Source organism: Rhinolophus ferrumequinum, chromosome 17 (genome assembly GCF_004115265.2).
Source record: "Rhinolophus ferrumequinum isolate MPI-CBG mRhiFer1 chromosome 17, mRhiFer1_v1.p, whole genome shotgun sequence".
NCBI lineage: Eukaryota > Metazoa > Chordata > Mammalia > Chiroptera > Rhinolophidae > Rhinolophus > Rhinolophus ferrumequinum.
Window position 1 is genome coordinate 41,087,520 of NC_046300.1, and position 19,553 is coordinate 41,107,072.

General features: G+C 48.7%; 1 protein-coding gene across 3 annotated transcripts in view; it reads left to right on the forward strand.

Annotated features, from left to right (window-relative positions):
- The window catches only part of FGD5 (FYVE, RhoGEF and PH domain containing 5), a 154,788-nt gene that overhangs the window by 128,888 nt on the left and 6,347 nt on the right, over positions 1-19,553 (forward strand). For all 3 annotated transcript variants that reach the window (XM_033132117.1, XM_033132118.1, XM_033132119.1), the window contains exons 11-19: positions 4,054-4,125; positions 5,112-5,180; positions 9,665-9,748; positions 11,868-11,947; positions 14,126-14,225; positions 14,600-14,737; positions 15,176-15,305; positions 16,145-16,275; positions 18,731-18,859. In XM_033132117.1, the coding sequence (XP_032988008.1) occupies positions 4,054-4,125; positions 5,112-5,180; positions 9,665-9,748; positions 11,868-11,947; positions 14,126-14,225; positions 14,600-14,737; positions 15,176-15,305; positions 16,145-16,275; positions 18,731-18,859 (933 nt within the window). The remainder of the gene's footprint in view (positions 1-4,053; positions 4,126-5,111; positions 5,181-9,664; positions 9,749-11,867; positions 11,948-14,125; positions 14,226-14,599; positions 14,738-15,175; positions 15,306-16,144; positions 16,276-18,730; positions 18,860-19,553) is intronic.

Here is a 19,553-nt window from a genome sequence, read left to right on the forward strand (position 1 = left end):
ATATTAGTCGGGTATATTATAGGATGTCCCTCTATTGGAATTTGTCTGATATTTTTCTCATGATTAGACTACGTTTGTGATTTGGGGGAAGGAGATCATAGAAATAAAGTACCACTTTCATAACATCATATGAAGCAACATGATTTATGACTGTTGATGTTGACTTTGATCATCTGGCTGAGTTAGTGTTTATCAGGTTTCTCTACAGAAAAGTTACACACACACACACACACACACACACACACACACACACACGCCTTGTCCATACTCTCCAGAAGAAAGTCACTCTGCACAGCCCACATTTAAGGAATGTGGAGTTATGCTAACTCTCCTCGAAGACAGAGTATCTACCTAAATTATTTGGAATTCTTCTGCATGGGAGATTTTTCTCTTCTCCCTCATTTCTTATTGTAATCATTATAAATAAAGAAATCATTTATGTCAGTATGGACTCATAGATATTTACTTTATGCTTTGGGTTATAATCTCCTACTGCTTTATTTATTTTATTTCTCAAATTGTTCCAGTGTTGGCTATTGGGAGCCCTTTCAATTGGTTGTCATATGCCTTTCACATGCCCCCATGCATATAGGTCTGAGTGTTTTCGTTTGTTTATTTTTTTTTTTAGTACTTCCTTACTTACGGGCACTACACAATGCTCCAGGCTCATCTAGTATATTTCCTGCCCCAGGCTTAGAATCAGACATTTCTCCAAGGAGCCCTGGTGCCTTGAATGGTTTGCTGGTACTTAGAAAACAAGATCTGGGCACTAGGTGTGCTCATTGCTACTGGGTTACCATTTCTTTTAGGTCATCTTAGCTAACAGAGCAAAGAAATGTATGTGTATATACAACTGACCCTTTAACAACACGGGAGTTAGGGACTCTGACCTCTGCTGCAATTGAAAATCCGTATATAACCACACTCATGCCTTCCACATATGCAGATTCCCAGGCTTGGAGTTGACCCTTGAACAACTCGACTTTAAACTGTGTGAATCAATTGAACTGCAGTCAGTTGGAAAAAAACCTGTGTAAGGATGTGGAGTACAGCATAGGGAACAGAGTCAGTGGAACTGGAACAGCTGTATACGATGTCAGAGGGGTAGTAGATTGGGGGAGGGGTGTTATCACTTTGTGAGGGAGTGTAAATGTCTGTTACATTGTTTTGTACACCTGAAACTAATAAAAAAAAATGAAAAATGAAGGGGAAAAAAACCTGTATATAAGTACCCATGCAATTCAGACCTATGTTGTTCAAAGGTCAATGTATGTGTGTGTGTGTGTATATAGCTATACACACACACACACACACACAATTTTCTATACATAACCATCTGTATATATATTAAGCTAAATATGAGTTCTTACTGATGCCTCCAACTCTAATTTTTACCACATGGATCATTCTAGCCTCCTCCCCTTGCTTTTCATAAATTTCCACTCCAACAGTGAGAAACCTGGCTCCCACCATCCATCATCCACTTACTTAATAGGCCAATTTACCTTAATTCTTGAGATATTTTTCTTGGGTATAGAAATCTGGGTTGACCAGTTTTTTCTTTCAGTACCTTAAAGATGCCACTCTATTGTCTTATAGCCTACATAGTTTCTGATAATAAATATGCCGTAAAGATTGCATTTATCTTTCTTATGTAATGTCTCTTTTTTCTGGCTGTCTTCAAGGTCTTCTCTTTACATTTGACTTTTAGATTATGAGGTGTGGTTTTAGGGGCTTGGGTGGTAATTATCTTGTGATTGTCAAGCTTTCTGGATCTGTGGTTTGTTGTCAATTCATTAATTTGAGACAGTTCTCTTGGATGATCTGTTCTTTTTTTTCCCCTCTGCATTCTTTTTTTCTCTTTGTGTTTCAGTTTGGTTAATCTCTACTTATCTATCTCCAAGTTCACTGATTCTTTCCTCAGCTATGTTCAGTTTGCTGCTAAGCCTGTCAAAGGAATTCTTCGTTTATTATATCATGGTTTTTATTTTTAACATTTCCATTTGCTCTTGTGTCGTTTCCATCTCTGTTGAAGTTCTCCATCTGTTCACATACACTGCCCACCTTTTCTACTAGCTCCTTCAACAAATTAATCATAGTTAATCTGAAGTTCCTGTCTGATGGTTCCAACCTCTGTGTCACCTCCCATCTGGTTTTGTTAAATGTTTTATTTCTTGAAAATGAGCTGGGGTTCTTTTTAGTTTTTTTGTGTGTTTCTCATAATTTTTGATTGAATACCAGACATTTATGTGAAGAAAAACTATGGAGACTGAGGAGAAGAGTCTCTATCCCCAGAAGTGGGTGTGCCTCTTTTTCTTCTCATGCTGTTCATATGGGGGTGGGCGTTGGGTCAATCCAGTTAGTAATTGAACTGGGTTTGGGTTTTGTTGTCGCCATTGTCACCTTCAGAGCCCCACAGACTTCATTCTCCTCGAGAAGAGGGCTGTTGATACTTGGTGCGGTTTGTGGGGCCTGATGTGCCACAGAGTTGTTACACTCCTGCTCCATCCTCAGCTTTTAGCAGTCCTTGCACCACAGAAGGGATCTCTCTCCATACTTTTGCCCCTTCTCAGAGGTAGACTACTATTTCTTATGACTCAGTGCGAGGCTCATAAGTCTTAACTTGCCAGGCAAGCCTCAGACTTAAGCAGGGCCTGTGAGCCCAATTCTCTCAGCATTGCTGCTCTTCTTCCTGCACAGCAGCCAAATTCTGCCTTGTGTTTCTGGTGGGTCTTGGACAGGTTGCTACTTTGTATCGGTGCACAATGCTGGGCCCAAGGTGTTACGGCCCCCTTTCCTTGGGCCAGACATCATTTGCTTCACCATCAAGGACAGAGGTTCTTTCTGGCCCCTGCCCTGCTCCACTGTTTCTTGTGAGCGCCTGGTGGGAGCACCTGGTGGAAGCTTCTAGAAAAGAGCTTTCAAGTGACTGTAGATATTCCTTGCGCCTGGAACTCCCTGATATTCTAAACTGACCCACCAGCCCACATCTGCCCTTTAAGAATCCATTAACCTTTTAGCTGCTTTCTTCTTACCCTCCTTTATGCTGACCACCACTTCCTCCTGTGTGTCACCAAAGGCGTAACCATTCATATGTCTCCTAGCTCTGTGGAGGGCTTGTCAGTCTTGGGATTTAATTCAGTTGGTTGCCTTGTGACCTCTATTCTCCAGTAGGCTTAAGAAGGGTTATGATTTTGTAGATTATCTGGCTTTGTCTGCCTGGTATGGTGGGGGCATTGTTTTCTGGCAGCTTTAAGTACCATAAATGGAAATGGAACAACTATTATACATTTCTAATGTGTAGGATTTTATGCCCAAAACTATGGACAGTGTAAAGATCTTTTCAAGGTGATTTCTCCACACACAATTTTCATCTCATTAGTTGACTTGAGAACCTGACCCAGTGTACGATTCAAGGGGCACCTGCCCCATGGGTTAGGTGCTTGTTATTGCCTGTATTATGGGGTGCTGTGCAGAGGGGAGGGAGGTGTGTCACTTTACATATTGTGGGTAACCCAGTGAGGAACCCACAAGGAGTTCTCGGGCATACTTACTTTTCTTCAAGGAGCACAGACCCGTTTTTCTCCCCAAGTGGTGCATTTCTTGGTTACTCTCCCACAGAGGCCACACCCTAGGCAGTCAGTCCAGAGAGACATCCAGCCTTGGGCATCTGTCATCTCTGTGTTACTAAAGTCTGGGTTCTCCAGGCCTTATGGGGACATGAGCTTAGAGTAGGACCAGTGGCCCAGAGACAAACGGGTATCAGACAGCACAGCAAGGCCGAGACCAGCTTCATGGCATGCAGAAAGATGGCATCGTCAGACCCCATGCCCAGAGGACTAGCCTGATTACGGGCACTCCGCTTCCTTGGCACCCAGTAGACCTGGGCGCAGGTCCCAACCCTGCCCCTGACGGGAGGTTGCACTTTGGGCAACGTCCTTCTGGGCTCCATTTTCCTTCTCTGAAGCGGAAGCAATGCCACCCCTTCGAGAGGAGATAAGACCCCTTGAAGGGGCCCTGACCATCTCCTCGTCACCCTGCTCCCACCCACAGGAAAACCTGCAGAAGCTGGTCCACATCGAGCACAGCGTCCAGGGCCAAGGGGATCTCCTCCAGCCAGGAAGGGTGAGTGCCACCGCCACGGTGGGCAGGGGCAGAGGGCGTCCTGGCAACAGGCTGGTGAGGCTCTGATAAGCCCCATTGTTTAGCTGGGCTGGCCCCAGACAGGCCTGGCTGCAGGTGCTGTTTACCCGAGGAGGAGGGAGGGCAGGGCCAGGCTCATGGGGCCCGTGGGCTGCCTCCTCTGGGGTTTTCCACTCTCAGCGCCTTTAAAGAAACAGTGCCATTTGGGTTCAGTGTTCCGTGTGGTTCTCTTCACCTCTGAGAAGAAGAGACACCAAGTATTTTTAGTTTTGTCCAGCATTGCTAGGAAATCAGGAAAACCATTTCTCAAGAGCCCCAATAAAGCATCTCAAAAATAACATTTTCCAAGAGACAAATTTGCCCACTTTTAAGGCTCCCAATGGGAAACATAAAACTCAGCTCAAAAATAGTCAAAAATGTGTCCATTATCTGATACTGTCCATGTAGGACAAAGAAATGAGAGATTGTGCTCAGGAGATTTTACTCAGAATTAGCAGGGATCTCACTAGTCTGAGAGTCTGTAAACTCTCACTTAGTGTTTTGGCCTGGGTCATCAGTTCAGTATTTATTAAGCATCTATTTGTATTCTCCAGAAGGTAAGGGGGATGTAGCGACGGTTCACGCGTCTTCAGCTGTTGTAGCAAACCTTCAGAGGCTCTGTTCTGAATGGACTCTCATGGCAGCAGATCGGGGAGAGAGTCATTGTTTGGACACTCTGTGGCAGAACAGTGTCTGGGGCTTCGTATAATTCAAAGTGGAACACTCCTGAACAACTGAGCCCTCTAGCTCCAGAACTGCTGTCACATACAGAGCATTGCTCTTAAGCTGGGAATTCCCCCAGGAGCTGCTTTCTGGTCCTCTGGGAAGCATCATAATTTAAGTTTCTCAAGGCCCTCCCCCCACCCACCCTCCTCTAGGGGAGTAGGAAGCATCAGCCTGACCACCAAGGTCTGCTTCTCTCCCCACAGGAGTTTCTGAAGGAAGGGACACTGATGAAAGTAACAGGGAAAAACAGACGCCCACGGCACCTGTTCCTGGTAAGTATCAGGCCCCCAAACTAAGCCCCGGGACTGTTAAGTTCTGTGAAATTTTCTGTGAAATTTTCTAGCACCAGCATTCAAGGACAACCGGAAGGGAAGGGGTGAGACTAGAACAGAGCCAAATCTATAGAATGATCATTCTGTATAGCTGAGCTTTCTGGAAAGCTGAGAGCTTAACCCTTGGAAACCACAGCCCAGCCTTCATTTATTATTTCAATGATTTTGAATGGAATGGTGCCAAAATTTAATTACCTGTGTCCACATCTTAAACATCCTAAAACCAGGAATAACTTGTTCAAGTGCCTTATCTAACACGTGAGAAAACAGATCCAGAAGGAAGAGCTGACTTGGCCAGATCTCCCAGAAGGTTGGTGGCAGAGGCCTGGAGGGAACCAGAGCTGTGCCTCCCCCACGCTCCTGAGTCCAGCACTTTCTGTGTACAAGACAGAATGTAATGTAGCATTTTTGATGGTTTAGCTGGAATACCAGGGGATATCCAGCCTGTGGGGTAGTAACATCCACCTCATTTGCCAGTTGAACAACAAGCAGCTCTTTGCTCCAGTCCTACGATCCTCGAGTTGTTTTGCCTTTAAGTTCTTCTGTCTGCTGGATGTAACTTTTTTCTCTGTTCCTTCACTTTTAGCTGTTATTCCTTGTCACTCTCAGTCATGGCTGCCCCGAACAGCCTCCTTACACTTTGTTAGAATTGCGTGCAAAGTAATAGTAAATGGGCTCTGAGTAAGTGTCGAAGAAAACTCTCTATTTCAAACATTTACTGAGCACCTCCTATGTGCTGGGTACTAGAAACCAAGAGATAAAAGTCACATGGTCTACCTTCACATGTTGTAAATACCGAGGTATGAGAATGACATGGATAGAATCTCATGGGCCATGGAAGCAAAGAGGAGGATCCAAGAGTCAGCCAGGGAATAAAAAGAAGATGGACAACAGCAGCGGCAGCAGCGGGCATTTATTGTTGCTGCACGCTGTGCTAAGTGTTTTATGTCTTTCCTGGAGAAAACAATACCCAAGTTAAGCCTGGAAGGAGGGTTAGGAGTGTGTCAGGTAGAGGAAGGAAAGGTGTTTCAGAATTGGGAATAGCATAAGCAGAGGATAGAGGTGTGAGAAGTGTGGTGTGTTTGGAGGACCTCTGTGAGTCCCGAGCAATATTTGCCTGGAAAGGAGGCCTTCCACTCATGAGTGGGGTCTCTGCCAGGCCTCAAACAGTCCCTGCCTGTAGAGGGAGAAATTTGGCTACAGACAAGAGATGAGATCCCCGGGGGATCTTTGAAAGAGATTTGAGAGCTAAGCAGTGGATCGTTCAGATTTAAGTTCTCAAAAGGATCTGATAGTCGCCACAGATGCTTGAGTTCCTTTCTCTAGGCAGTTTTTTTTTTAACCTCTGCTTACATACCTGTAGTGACGGGGTGCTCACTATCTGCTGTGACATTCATTCATTCTGCAGCTCCTTATCAGTCTCTTTCTGGGTCCCCCCAAGACAAAAAAGTTTTGTCCACTTTTCCAGGACAAAAAAGGGAGGCGTCCAGGATGGTGATGAGAAGCACAGGCTTTGGAGTCAGACAGACTGGTTTCACCTCCCAGATCTGACACTTATTGGCTGTGAGAGCCTCAGTGTCCTTCTCTTGACAACATGGGAAATAGTCCCTCCTGTACCTGAGAGGAGTGTGTGAAGCAGCAGCTAAAGTAGAGGGAGCTCCGTCTTGGTTCCCCATCTGGCCTCCTCCTCTGGCCGGGTCCCTCTCACAGGGACCTTGAATGCCAAGCACAGTCGCAGAGTCTTGATTTTCCCCAGTCCGTCCTCCTCCCTCTCTCCTTCCCCTCCCCCCGCTTCCCTTTCCTTCCCCCATGCTCCCTCCAGCATTGAATCGGCCCTTCATCTGGCCCTTCTCACTCACGATGAACAGCCTGGGTCTCCGCTTTGCTGTCATTATTAGTCCACCAGCCGCCCAGGGTCTGAAGCTAGGTTCCCTTCTCTCAGTCAGCACAGCACCCTCCACTGAGTAGGTGTGATCCTCTCCACCGGAGGGATAGATGGCAGGAGGACGCACAGAGAGGTTCTTGAGCACCACCAGAAACACACTGAAGGAAGAAATTTTATTCCTCCTAAGGTGCCAGTTTCGTAAAATAAGCTCAACTGCAGAATCAACTCAGGGCATCTGCCCACCAGCACAGGGGTTTCGGTGACGCTCTGGAGAGGTTTCCACCTGGGCTTCCACATGCCCGTTGCCCCGCGCAGTGGGTGGGACTGCCCTCTGGAGCCTCATCGTTGTAAGCAATTCCCCCTTACTTCATCAAGAATTTCTCTTCTTTCCTCCAAATCGGGGCTGTAAAACACACAGCTTTGGAGAGGAAAGGAGAACCATGGGCAATTAGGAGGCAGCATGGTCCTGAACCCATCATAAAACCTCAGGGTGCTAATGGCAGTTGCCATGGCAGCAGGTGCTCAAGAAGCAGCCACAAAAAGGCTGGGACTGCTCTGGTGAGTGACACAGGCGGATTCCTCATGAGCGAGGCTCTGTGCTGGGGTTTGGTCACTGTCCCCAAATGGGGCCAGGACTGTGTGGCCACCCCCCAACACACCACACCCGAACACACTAGAGGCATACTCATGTACGTACCACCCTGTCTCTGCTACTGTGAGCTCTGTGATCTCGGGCAGCTTATTGAGCCAACCTGTGCCTCAGTTTTCCCCTCTGTGAAATGGGGCTGATAATGATAGTGCCTGCCTGGTGGGATTGTTGGAGGCATAATTGAGATCATTCCTGTCAGGTGCTTAGCCCATACCTGGCACAGAATGTCCAATGCAGAGTAGCTCTTGTCATTATAAGAAGAGCAGAGCCGGGGGGCCTTTGAAGGCTCTCCTCATCCAGGGGTCAGCCTGCCCCCTGTTTTTGTTAATGAAGGTCATTTGAAACACAGCCTCACGCATTCATTTATGGATCATCTGTGGCTGCTTTGGGACAGCAGCGGCTGAGTTGAATGGTTGTGACAGAGACCGTCTGGCCTATAAGGACTTAAATATGTACTGTCTAGCCCTTTACAAAAACATTGGCTGGCCCTGGTCTACACCACCTCCAGTTAGAGACAGTGAGGCCCAGAGGCAGAAAGGGTTTCCCTAAGGTCACACAGCAGCTCAGTGGCCCAGCCAGATCTCCCACACGGCACTAGCTGGGATGTCGGGAACCCAAGAAGAGCTGGTAGTTGGAAAATGCATGCGTTCTGTTCCCTCAGCAAACTGTCTACGGGAGCAGGAAAGGTTAATGCTGAGCTCTCACCCTGTTTCGGACCCTTACATACCATGTCCAGTTGAGTCCTCCCTGCACCCTTAGTTTTTGTTGGCTCCCACGCAGAGGGCTCACTCGGGGTCATTCTCTCTCAGCTTCCGTTTTAATGAGGTAGGGGCAGAGATGGCCTTAATTTCACAGGTGAAGAAGCTGAGGTTCAGAGAGGGAAACAGCTTGTCCATAGTCACCCAGCAGCTACAGAACAGGTCGGGACTGACAGCCCACGGACCACCCAGAGTGTGAGGTCATCTTTTCAAACTGTAAATCTTTTAGCCAAACAGAAACCCTCTCTTCTAAGTGACTTTCATCATATTTCTTCCTGTCTACCCTCATGGGGGTGGGGGGTCTTATTAGTTGTTCATTCAACAGATACTGAGCACCTACTCGTATGTCACTGGAGGTACAGCAGTAGGCAGGACCCACCAGCTCCTTATCCTCAAGGACCTTCCTCCCTCCTGCACTTCTTTCCTCAACTACGCTTTATAGAGGCTTAATTTATATAGAGTAAGATGCATCAATCTGAACTGTGCATGTCAGTGTGTATTGGCAAATCCATATGATCATGTAACCACCACCTGGATCAAGATATAGAATGTTTCCAGCCACCCCCCAACCCCCGCTGAAAGTTCTCTCCAGTGCCCCTTAGCAGTCACTTTCCCCCATCCCCATCCCAGGCCACCATTGGCCTGATTTCTGTCACTACAGATTAGTTTTGCCTGTTCTGGAACTTCATATAAATATTACCAAGCAGGGTGTACTCCTCTGTGTCTGGCTTCTTTCACTCATGTGTTGCGATTCATCCATGGTGTCACGTGTACCATTGGTTCATTCCTTTTGACTGCTGTGTGGTATCCCACAGTATGGAGGCCCCACAGTTTGTTGATCCATTCACCTGTTGACAGATGTTTGGGTTGTGTCCCCTCTTTGGCTATTACAAATAATGCCTCTGTGCACACCTCTGTATTTGACTTTATGTGGGCATCTGCATGTATTTCTTTTGAGTATTTACCTGGGAGTGGAATTGTGGGGAAGGGGCTCACGTTTTAGCCCAGGGCAGTTTTGCTCTCTTGCGGGCATCACTGGGGAATGCAGGATGTGCTCAGTGATCCTCCAGGACAGAAGGCCGCACAGCCTTCTGGGGCCAAGACACGTCTGATGGGGTTTCCTTCTCTCCAGATGAGCGATGTGCTCCTGTACACGTATCCCCAGAAGGATGGGAAGTACCGGCTGAAGAACACATTGGCAGTGGCCAGCATGAAGGTAAACGCCTAGTGCTAGGCAACCTGGGGTGGGCAGGGGGAGACCCCAGGTGAGGAGGAGACATCCTTGCTTCGTGAGCTCCCAGACCAGCTGGGAAGAGGGAGCCCTGAGGAAACAGTGTTATGTTACACTGTGGGTTACAGCAGGATTATGCTATAGGTAGTGAAGGAGGGCTTCCTGAAGGAGGGGCGTTGAGTCCCTTGGGTGGATAATATGTGGACAGATGGGGGAGGGAGAAGAGGGAAGGGTGTCCTAGGAGGAGGAAGATTCATAAGCAAAGGCTTGGGAGTAGGAAATAAGTGGGTGTTTGGTACATTTTTCAATTGTGGTAAAATACACACAAAACTTACCATTTTCACCATTTTTAAGTATACAATTCAGTAGCATGAAAGTACATTCACATTGTAGTGTAAGCATTACCACCAACCATTTCCAGAACTTTTTCATCTTCCCAAACTGAAACTCCATACCCATCAATCACTAATTCCCCATTGCCTCTCTCTCCCCCAGCCCTTAACAACCATTATCCTATTTTCTGTCTCTATGATTTTTTTATATATTAAACTTTTTTATTATGTAAGTTTCAGGTACACAACTTTATAGTTTGATATCCGTATATCACCATGCAGTTGACCCCCTTCACGCCTTTCGTTTTCTCCTCAAGCCCCTTCCCCTCTGGTAGCCACCGATCTGTCCTCTGTATCTATGAATTTCTTTTTGTTTTATTTGTTTTAGATTCCACATATAGTGAAATCACAGGTTATTTGTCTTTCTCCTTCTGACTTACTTCACATAGCATTATGCTCTCAAGGTCCATCCATGTTGTCACAAATGGCAAGATTTCATGCTTTCTGTGGCTGAGTGGTATTCCATTGTGTATATACCACATTATCCATTCATCCGCTGATGGACACGTAGGTTGTTTCCATATCTTGACTATTGTAAATAATGCTGCAGTGAACATAGGAGTGCAGGTATCTTTTTGAGTTACTATTTTCATATTGTTGGATAAATATCCAGAAGTGAAATTGCTGGGTCATATGGTAGTTCCATTCTTAATTTTTTGAGGAATCCCCATACTGTTTTCCATAGTGGCTGCACCAATTTATAATCCCACCAGCAGTGTATGAGGGTTCCTTCTCTAGGCACCTCATAATAAATAAAGTCATGTAGTATTTGTCTTTTTGCCACTGGTTACTTCGCTTAGCATAATGACCTCAAGGTTCATCCATGCTGTAGCATGTGTCAGAGTTTCCTTCCTTTTTATGGCTGCATAATATTCCATTATATGTATAGACCACAGTTTGTTTATCCGTTCACCCAGGGACGGACACTTGGATTGCTTCCACATTTTGGCTGTGGTGAATAATGCTGATAGGAACTTGGGGGTGCAAATACCTGTTCAAGTGGCAGATATTTCTTAAACAAATGTAAGAGAGATGCCAGAGCAGCTGGACGGTCTCGTGGGTGAGGGCACAGAGACAAGAAGGAAGAGGGGCTGTTCATGTGTGGCCCACTCAGTGTAACTTCAGCCCGAATAACAGGGATGGCTGGGAGCTAATGGGCATTCCTGGGCTTATCTCTTAAGAGCAGGCATTTGTAGGAAGTTAGTTCTGGCACAGTGTGGTGAGGGGGCCAGAGCGGGGAACACTGAAGTAGGAAGAGAACCATAGAGGCACTGGGGCTCTCTCCTCCTGGAGGTGCTTTTACATGAGTAAGGGGATGAAGGAAGCACCTTTCTCAGTGGGGAGCTTGGTTCTCTTTTCCTCCAAAGGTTCCACTGAGGAGCCAGTTGGGCAAGGTCACTGAGCAGGTACTCGTGCAGCAGTACTCTACTCCTGGAGGCTGGGTCCTGAGATGGAAGCTCCACAACCTTCCTGGGCTTGGGTGGTGGTCAAAGACCATGGAATCAGAGTTGGAGTAGGCAGCCAGGCCCCCAACACACACACACACACACACACACACACACACGCACGCACGCACGCACGCACCCATGCGCCTGCCATGTCTCTAAGCATCTGAGGGGGCTCAGAGAGGGGCAGGGGCAGGACCAGAAGAAGAATCTAGCCTATGGTTGCCCTTCCCTGCCCCCACCCTGAGCGCTGCTGTTGGTTTCCAGGTCAGTCGCCCAGTGATGGAGAAAGTGCCCTACGCTCTGAAGATTGAGACTCCCGAGTCCTGCCTGACTCTTTCTGCAAGGTATGGGGATGTGGGAAGAGGGCGGGCCTAGGGGACAAAGGGACAGAGTTTACAGGTGGGAAAGTTTGGAATAACAAATGCTGGGTGTATCTTTGTTTTTATTTTGGTATTCTTTAGATCAAAGGACATTTTTTTCTTTTCAGTGTTTCTTAACCATTTTTGGATCACACACCACTTTGGGAATCTGATAAAACTATGGCTTCTCTCCCCTGAAAAAAAATGTTCATGCACATAAAATTTGACAAAGAACTTCAGGGGCTTTCTAGAGCCTGTTTTTTAAATATAACAATAACAATATCTCATGATCGTAAAACTTGATGGATTATTGGGTCTTTACAGCAACACAAAAAGTTAAGGCAAGTAAAAAATGCATTGTATACCTTAGTTCTTAGTATCTGCTTTTAGGCTTATGTGTCTGGAGAGTAAAATGACGAGTGAGCATTCATCATCTAGCTTTTCCCTGGTTTGGAGTGTGGCCTTTCTGTCCGTGTTTTCTCCAGGCCCTCAGGCTGCCCAGGGGTCTGTCCTCACTGGCTTTAGTCAGTGAAAGAGCTCCCCCACACACTCCCCACACCCCGCCTTCTTTCAGGGCAAGGCCAGCTTGAGCTCAGAAACCAGGGAGGTGTGACTGCTGCCAGGACTGCACTGGGCGTGGTGGGGTTGGAACAGGGTTCCCAAGGTTTGGGCATCTTCCCTCGGGGAGTGCATAACCCTGGGGTGGCAGCGGTGCCCTTTGTGTGGGGTGGAGGTCCTGGGTGTGACTTGGGATGTGCACGCAGACTCACATGCTGTCTCGTAGATGCACTGGGTCCTTAAGCATTTTCAGCCCCTCAGTGCCAGGTCCTGTGCTGCAGCCACTAGCGATTTAAGCCTTGGTGTGCTCGACGGGAGCTCCCATTCTGGTAGGAGAGTGGTGAGCTGGTGACAAGCATTAGTGGTGGTGATGACAGGAGTGATGAGCGTTGGGCTCCTGCGGGGTCTCAGGCCCTCCTCTCACCCTCATCACCACCCTTGGAGCTGGGCCTTGCAGCTCCTCCCATGCTTGGGGAACTGAGGCCTAAAGAGGGGTCCCACAGCCATGTGAGGCAGAACTGGGGTTCAAACGCAGGACTGTGTGACCCAGAGCGCCTCTCTACTCCTATATACTGACTGAGGGGTAGAAGAAGCCTTGAAAATTCCAAGGAGTGACCCCCTCATCTGGGAGAGTGAGGTGATGCCTGACTGGGGTTCCATGGCCTCTCCTCCCCGTATCTCTAGGTAAAATCAGGGACCTGAGGAGACCCATGGTATGGTTTCTGCTTGCCATGAGGTCAGGATGGTGACAGGCCAGGCTCAGCCCTTCAGGTGGGGCTGCCCCTCTCTTTTAGGCAGAGGCACTGCCCTTTGGCCAGAGGCCTCAAGGAGCTACTGTCACTGACAAGCTGGTCATCTTCCTGCTAACCCAGATACTTCACACTGAAGCTTCCAGGGGACAGCTGGACCCATACATCTTTTAGGGACAAGCATGTGGCTGGCCGCTACTTTTTCTCCCTCCTGGTCCCTTCTCTGGCTGAGGTTGCACACTTAGTGCAAGGTGACAGCGACACCTAGTGGGGCCTGTGAGAATTTCCACCCTGCTGTCACTCCGGAGCAGCTCACAGTCCAGTGTGGCCGTCACCACACAGGAAACCTGCCAGGCACAGAGCTGGGATGTGGGAAGGCAGCTTGTTGGATGAGTTAGTGTGTGGGAAGTTCTGTGGGAAAGTGTGGAGGCAGTTGGAGAGCCTGGGACCTTGGCCTTTGCCAAGTTCTGTCTACCCCTCTTCCTTTGCCCCCACCCACCTGTCCCTCTTCAAGCATGGCCCCTCAGAGCCTCCCGAACACCCCTTGCTTTGACGTTGACAAAGTCTGTCTAACTCCCACATGTCACTTCATCCCCATAAAAGCCCTGGGATTTAAAGGAGAGTGTCGGCATTCCCATGTTACAGGTGAAGAAGTGGCCTGGAGAGGTCAGCGTTCCCTGGCTACCCTGCTAGCAGATGGAGGTGCTGAGGTGCAAGCCTGCACTTGTCTGGCAGGAAGCCAGTGATGCTGGTTGGATTTCAGACATCAGGAGGCTCAGGCGTGGGGGAAGGAGCGGGGGCCAGCAGGGCCTCGGTCCCCTCGTGCACCCTCGCTCACTCTAGCTCACACCCACAGCTCCTGTGCAGAGCGGGATGAGTGGCACGGCTGTCTGAGCAGAGCCCTCCCCGAGGACTACAAGGCACAGGCTCTGGCTGCCTTCCACCACAGCGTGGAGGTGAGTGGGGGCCCTGGGACCCCCTGACACCCGCTGCACAGCCCTGGGTTTCCCTGGGCAGGCCACACACCCTGAGGAGGACTTGCAGCTCCTTCCCTCAGGGCACTGGTTCCCCCTCGTCCTCCTCCCACAACGTCCCACCGGCTCGGGAGCTGTCACTGCGCAGCCCCAGCCTGGAGCATAGCACCTCCAGGTGGCTCTGCTTCTAACCCAAGACGTGCTTCCTGGAGGATGCAGGGAGGAGAGGGCAGCGGGGCGGGTCGTAGAATTAGGACACCCCCCCGCCCCACATACATATACACCCCATACTGGAACGGATGCTCCCATCCTGCAGGTGTCCTGACCACACTGCTCACCCCATTCCTTTGCTTTAGATGCGGGAGAGGCTGGGGGTCAGCCTGGGGGAGAGGCCCCCCACGTTGGTGCCTGTCACACACGTTATGATGTGCATGAACTGCGGCTGCGACTTCTCCCTCACCCTGAGGCGTCACCACTGCCACGCCTGCGGCAAGGTGAGTCTCCCTGTCTGGGGGGGTGGGTGCGTAGGGGTGGTATGGGTGGGGATTCAGGGGCGTCCAGCAGCTACTGCGTGCCAGCTGAGCAAGGCTCAGCCCTGCAAGGCAGGAATTGTTCATTCCCACTTTACTGATGTCCTCACACCAGTGCCACACTCCAGGCCCCTTCCATGGCACTACCACGCTCCCAAAAGAAAATCGTTAGATACATGCTTATTGTCCTTGGAGAGAGTATCGTGTCATGGTTAAGGGCTCATCAGAAAAACGGATCGCACTTGCACACAAGCTACGTAGCTATGCTGGAAAAGCAGGGGGACCTAGCACAGTCCCTGGAGGAGGTGGGGGACAGGTGGCAGAGGAGAGAGGATACTGACCTTCTGCACGCACCGAGCTGGTGAGAACCACTCTGACGTTTGTCCCCAACCGGGTCTGCAGATTGTGTGCCGGAACTGTTCGAGAAACAAGTACCCTCTGAAGTACCTCAAGGACCGGATGGCCAAGGTCTGCGATGGCTGCTATGGGGAGCTAAAGAAGAGGGGCGGCGATGTCCCAGGCCTAATGAGAGGTAACCTGGGGACCACCCTCCCCTTTCTTCCTGGTGGCCCACAGGGCTTCTCCCTGCCCCATGGTTGGTGCCTGAAACCATTTTCCCAGAAAGGCTCAGGACAAAAGTAGCCTTCAAGGAAGAGCCAGGGGTTCAATTCATACATGGGGCACCATTTTACAAAATGTTGGTTCCTTGGAAAATCGATAGGTACTCCCACATGAAGCGTTCTGTGAGCAGCCCAGTTTGGGAAACACTGGACCTGTGCCATTGGTGACAGGGATGGTAAACAGGGTAACACGTTTACTTCGCCGTGGAATCTCTCTTTTCTTTTCGAGAATGTTCTGTAGGCCTGTGTTCTGTGGGGCCTTTTTGAGATAAGAATTGTGAGATGGGTATCAGAGGAGTTGGGGCAGGGGAGGGCTAAGGGCCCTCTGATAAAGCTGCCTGAGGAAGTGGAGCTGGCTTTTGAGAAACTGTGCTCAGGGGACAACCTTTGTCCAAGCAGAGCTGGGCCAGAGGGAGAGCAAGTGTATCCTGGGCTTTAAACCAAAGAGTTCTCCATGGGGCCACCGAGGCCATTAGAGAAGACAGCCCAGCCCCAGCCTTCTGGGGCACTGGAGAGAAGCGATGGCCAGCACCGAGGAAAAGCCTTCCTTCCTGGCCTTCAGGCCTTTCTGTCCACAGAAGGGACTGTGCCCATCTTTCTGGGCACACTTAACCCCCATGGTGAGTGAGGCCAGTTGCCATCTCAGGAAGGCCTGGGAGCTCTTATTTACAGGAATCGGTGTTCCAAGCAAGATGCGTACCTGTCCATGCAGACACTCAGCCCCTTCCCCTGTGACTTGTCTTGGTTACAGAGCGGCCCGTGAGCATGAGCTTTCCCCTGTCCTCCCCCCGCTTCTCGAGCAGTGCCTTCTCATCCGTCTTCCACAGCATGAACCCCTCGACCTTCAAGAAGCAGAAGAAAGTCCCTTCAGCCCTGACCGAGGTAAGGCAGGTAGGACTGCCTGCACGGGGGGCAGGGGATTTGGAAGGTTCATGGTCCTACTCCAGACTGACCAGGCTCTTTGGGACAAAGAGGACCCCTCATGGGATATATTCTTGCTATGAGGACAGACTCACCACTAACAAGGACAGTGCCTGTGTCCTGGTCATGTCCAAGAAGATGCCAGCTTGGTGGCAGAAGGTGGGACCTGACAATTGTAGATGGTGTTAGGCAACGTCCCTCCCATCCTTCTCTCTGCCTCTCCCATCTCTTTCTTTTTTCTGCTTTCTTTCTCTCCTGCCCCATAGCCTAGACTTAGTACCCAAGGGGACTGCACAGGTCACTGGGGCTCTTCTGACTAAAGTAGCTACAGTCCTGGCTTAGCTCTCCCAGGGCAGGCCCACTGAGCCGTACATCCTCTCACCCTGGGGGTCTCAAATGGGCTCAGGTGGGAGCCTGCTGGAGGCCCTGGCACTCTTTGTGGGAAACCTCAGAATTGGCTAAACTCAATTCCATCCTGCAAATAGGACCAGATTTATACATCTAAATTCTAATCACAGCCATAAACAAATGTGTGCCATGAATATACAAGCTGTCAAAGGAAGTGTGATCAGCTGTTTCTGAGTTTTTTCATTAATATTCATTATCAAGTAGCAGGAGGGAAGGATTTTAAAAAGTGTTAGGAGATGAAAAATTTTAATGGGTATAGTTCTATGCATTAACTTAATTCCTTTTGCATATTAAAGATCTTGGGAATAACATACATGATAAAAAAAAGTGTTTTTCAAAAAAGCACAAAAGAATATATGATGAAAAATGAGTTTCTCTACCTCCCCAGACTTCAGTCCCACCCACCCCAAAGGTATCACCATCAAGTTTCTTACGGATCCTTCCAGAAATTTTAATGCATATACATAATAAAGATGTACATTCATAGATTCTTTTTTTTACCCAAAAGATAACATATTATACTGAATCTCCTATATATTTTCCCGCTTAATTTCTCTTAGATATTACTTCACATTTGTTCATACACATAAATCTCATGTTTTGCACAAATCTAGAAAAGATCACCCTCTCACTCTCGCTGTGCTGGTGGTCTATATGTGTCGGGCTCATAGAACCTGAGTGTTCCACGGAGGCAGAGTTTGAGAACCACTCTTCTTACCCTGCTAGGCTGCTCTGATTCTGGGGCCTGTGGCTCTCCCCCAGCCATCCCTTTGGTAACTTTTGCCCCAAGTGACAACCTTTCTATATCTAAAAAGACTGCACCCAGTGGGATCTGCAGTAGCCCCCAGAGAAATGTGTCCCCGAGTTTCCTGCCGCCCTCTCTCCTTCTCTCCCCTCTACCTCAGCAGTAAGACCTGCTCCCCATGAGAAAGTCTGCAGAAATGCTGCCCCCCCAAGTATCTGTCAGAAGGGGAGTTTGCAGAATTGGTTTCCCCTGCCATATTCTTTTATCGGTGCTGCCTTCCTCACTCTGTGAGATGTTCCAGCAGGGTGAGTCCCGGACCTCTGGGGGAGGTTCCTCTCCTGGTGCTTCTCAAAATAGCCCGAGCTGGTTGTGGTTTCCTTTCCCTACATGGAAGTTTGTCGACGTCTGGAGTATTTGCTGAGAGATGCGAGTTCTTACCTCTCTTCAACTAAGCAGGGATTTGACCTTGGGTAGATCCCTCCATTCCTCTGGACCTCAATTTCCCCATCTGTAAAATGAGAAAGTCAGATGAAATAATTTCTGAACTTGGCCTTCTTGCTCTAGTAGTAAGATTAATATTTATGGAGCACTTACTGTGGGGTCAGGCGCTGTACTTGTCAGGTACCTGTCTTACATCATGTAATTCCAATTTAACTAGTAAGGAAACCTACTTAGCGGAGATAAGGAAATTGCACGTTACCTGTCTATAAACAGGTAGTGCGTGTATTGGAATCCTAGATTGGTACTACTCCAAGCCTGTGTGCTTAAGCCCCACATAAAGCCTGTCTGATGGACGATTACTACCAATAAGAGGGGTTCACACATCTCAGTAGGCAGGAGATCATAAAACCTTTAGGTAAACAGTACAAAGAGGATCCCTCCTTAAATGCAAGAAATCAATAAGCTGAAACATGTAAGAATCAATTTTAGAAGGAAAAACCGTTCCCCCAGGTGTCAGAAGTTTCATAATTTGGGGGTGTGGGGCTTAGGAAGAGGGACTGGGAATCTAAAACGCCACTAGGGGGCAGCACTCCTATAGGCAGTTTTTGTCTCTTGTGTCTCCTGGGTCCATTCAGGAAATCCTGAGTCTCAAACCAGTACACTTTTGCTGCGTTTCACGTGCCAGATAGATCCTGAGATTTCATCCAGGTCTTAGATTTCAAAGCAGTGTAGACACTCTGCCATCTGTTTTGCCTGCCATGTTGTCTGTTTGAACTGTGCCCATCACCTGGTGCCCTGACCACTCTGCCCTCCTTTTGCCAGGTGGCCGCCTCCGGAGAGGGCTCCGCCATCAGTGGCTATCTCAGCCGGTGTAAGAAAGGCAAGAGGCACTGGAAGAAGCTCTGGTTTGTCATCAAAGGCAAAGTGCTCTACACCTACATGGCCAGTGAGGTAGTGGTGGTTCACGCTTTCTCTCCTCCCTCCCTGCAGGCCTGCTGGTTAAGCTGGAGCCTTGGTGTCCGTGTGGGCTATGCACCAGCCCTTGTCACCTCAGGGCAGTGAAAGCCTGGATGCTGGGTCCAGTTCTCACGTCAGGCAAGAGCGTTGCTGTGGATACACAGCCACGTATCTGTCCCAAATCTAAGGAATTGACCGTTTCTGTGTGGAGATAAGGTGGTACAGCATGCTGACATGTGCACCAAAGTGTGTGAATGTCACAGGTCCAGCATGCAGTACAAGCCAGGCTCTCTCTCCATAAGAGAAAGCTGCTTCCTGCTCTCCACTTCAGTTGTTCTGGGACAAAATTCAGCAGCTTGAAGGCAGATACCAGTGTTTTTTATCTGTGCGTTTCTTGTATCAGGGAACTACTGTGGTAACTCTTCTGTTAAATAAAACTTAATTTATATTTTTGTAGAACATCTTACATTTACATCTTCTAAAATATAGGAGAGAGGGCTTTGGAGAGGAAGCCTGCTTCCGGAGTCGACAGGTATGGGCTGTGCTTGTACATCAGGCGGCTCCTGACAGGATAAACCTGTGGGATAATGTGGAAGATTTCCATGGCCAGGTCCCACCATCTGGTGGCTTCCACACGCTAAGCCTGCTTTGAAAATGGGACTTCAGTGCATTTTGCACAGCTGCAGAG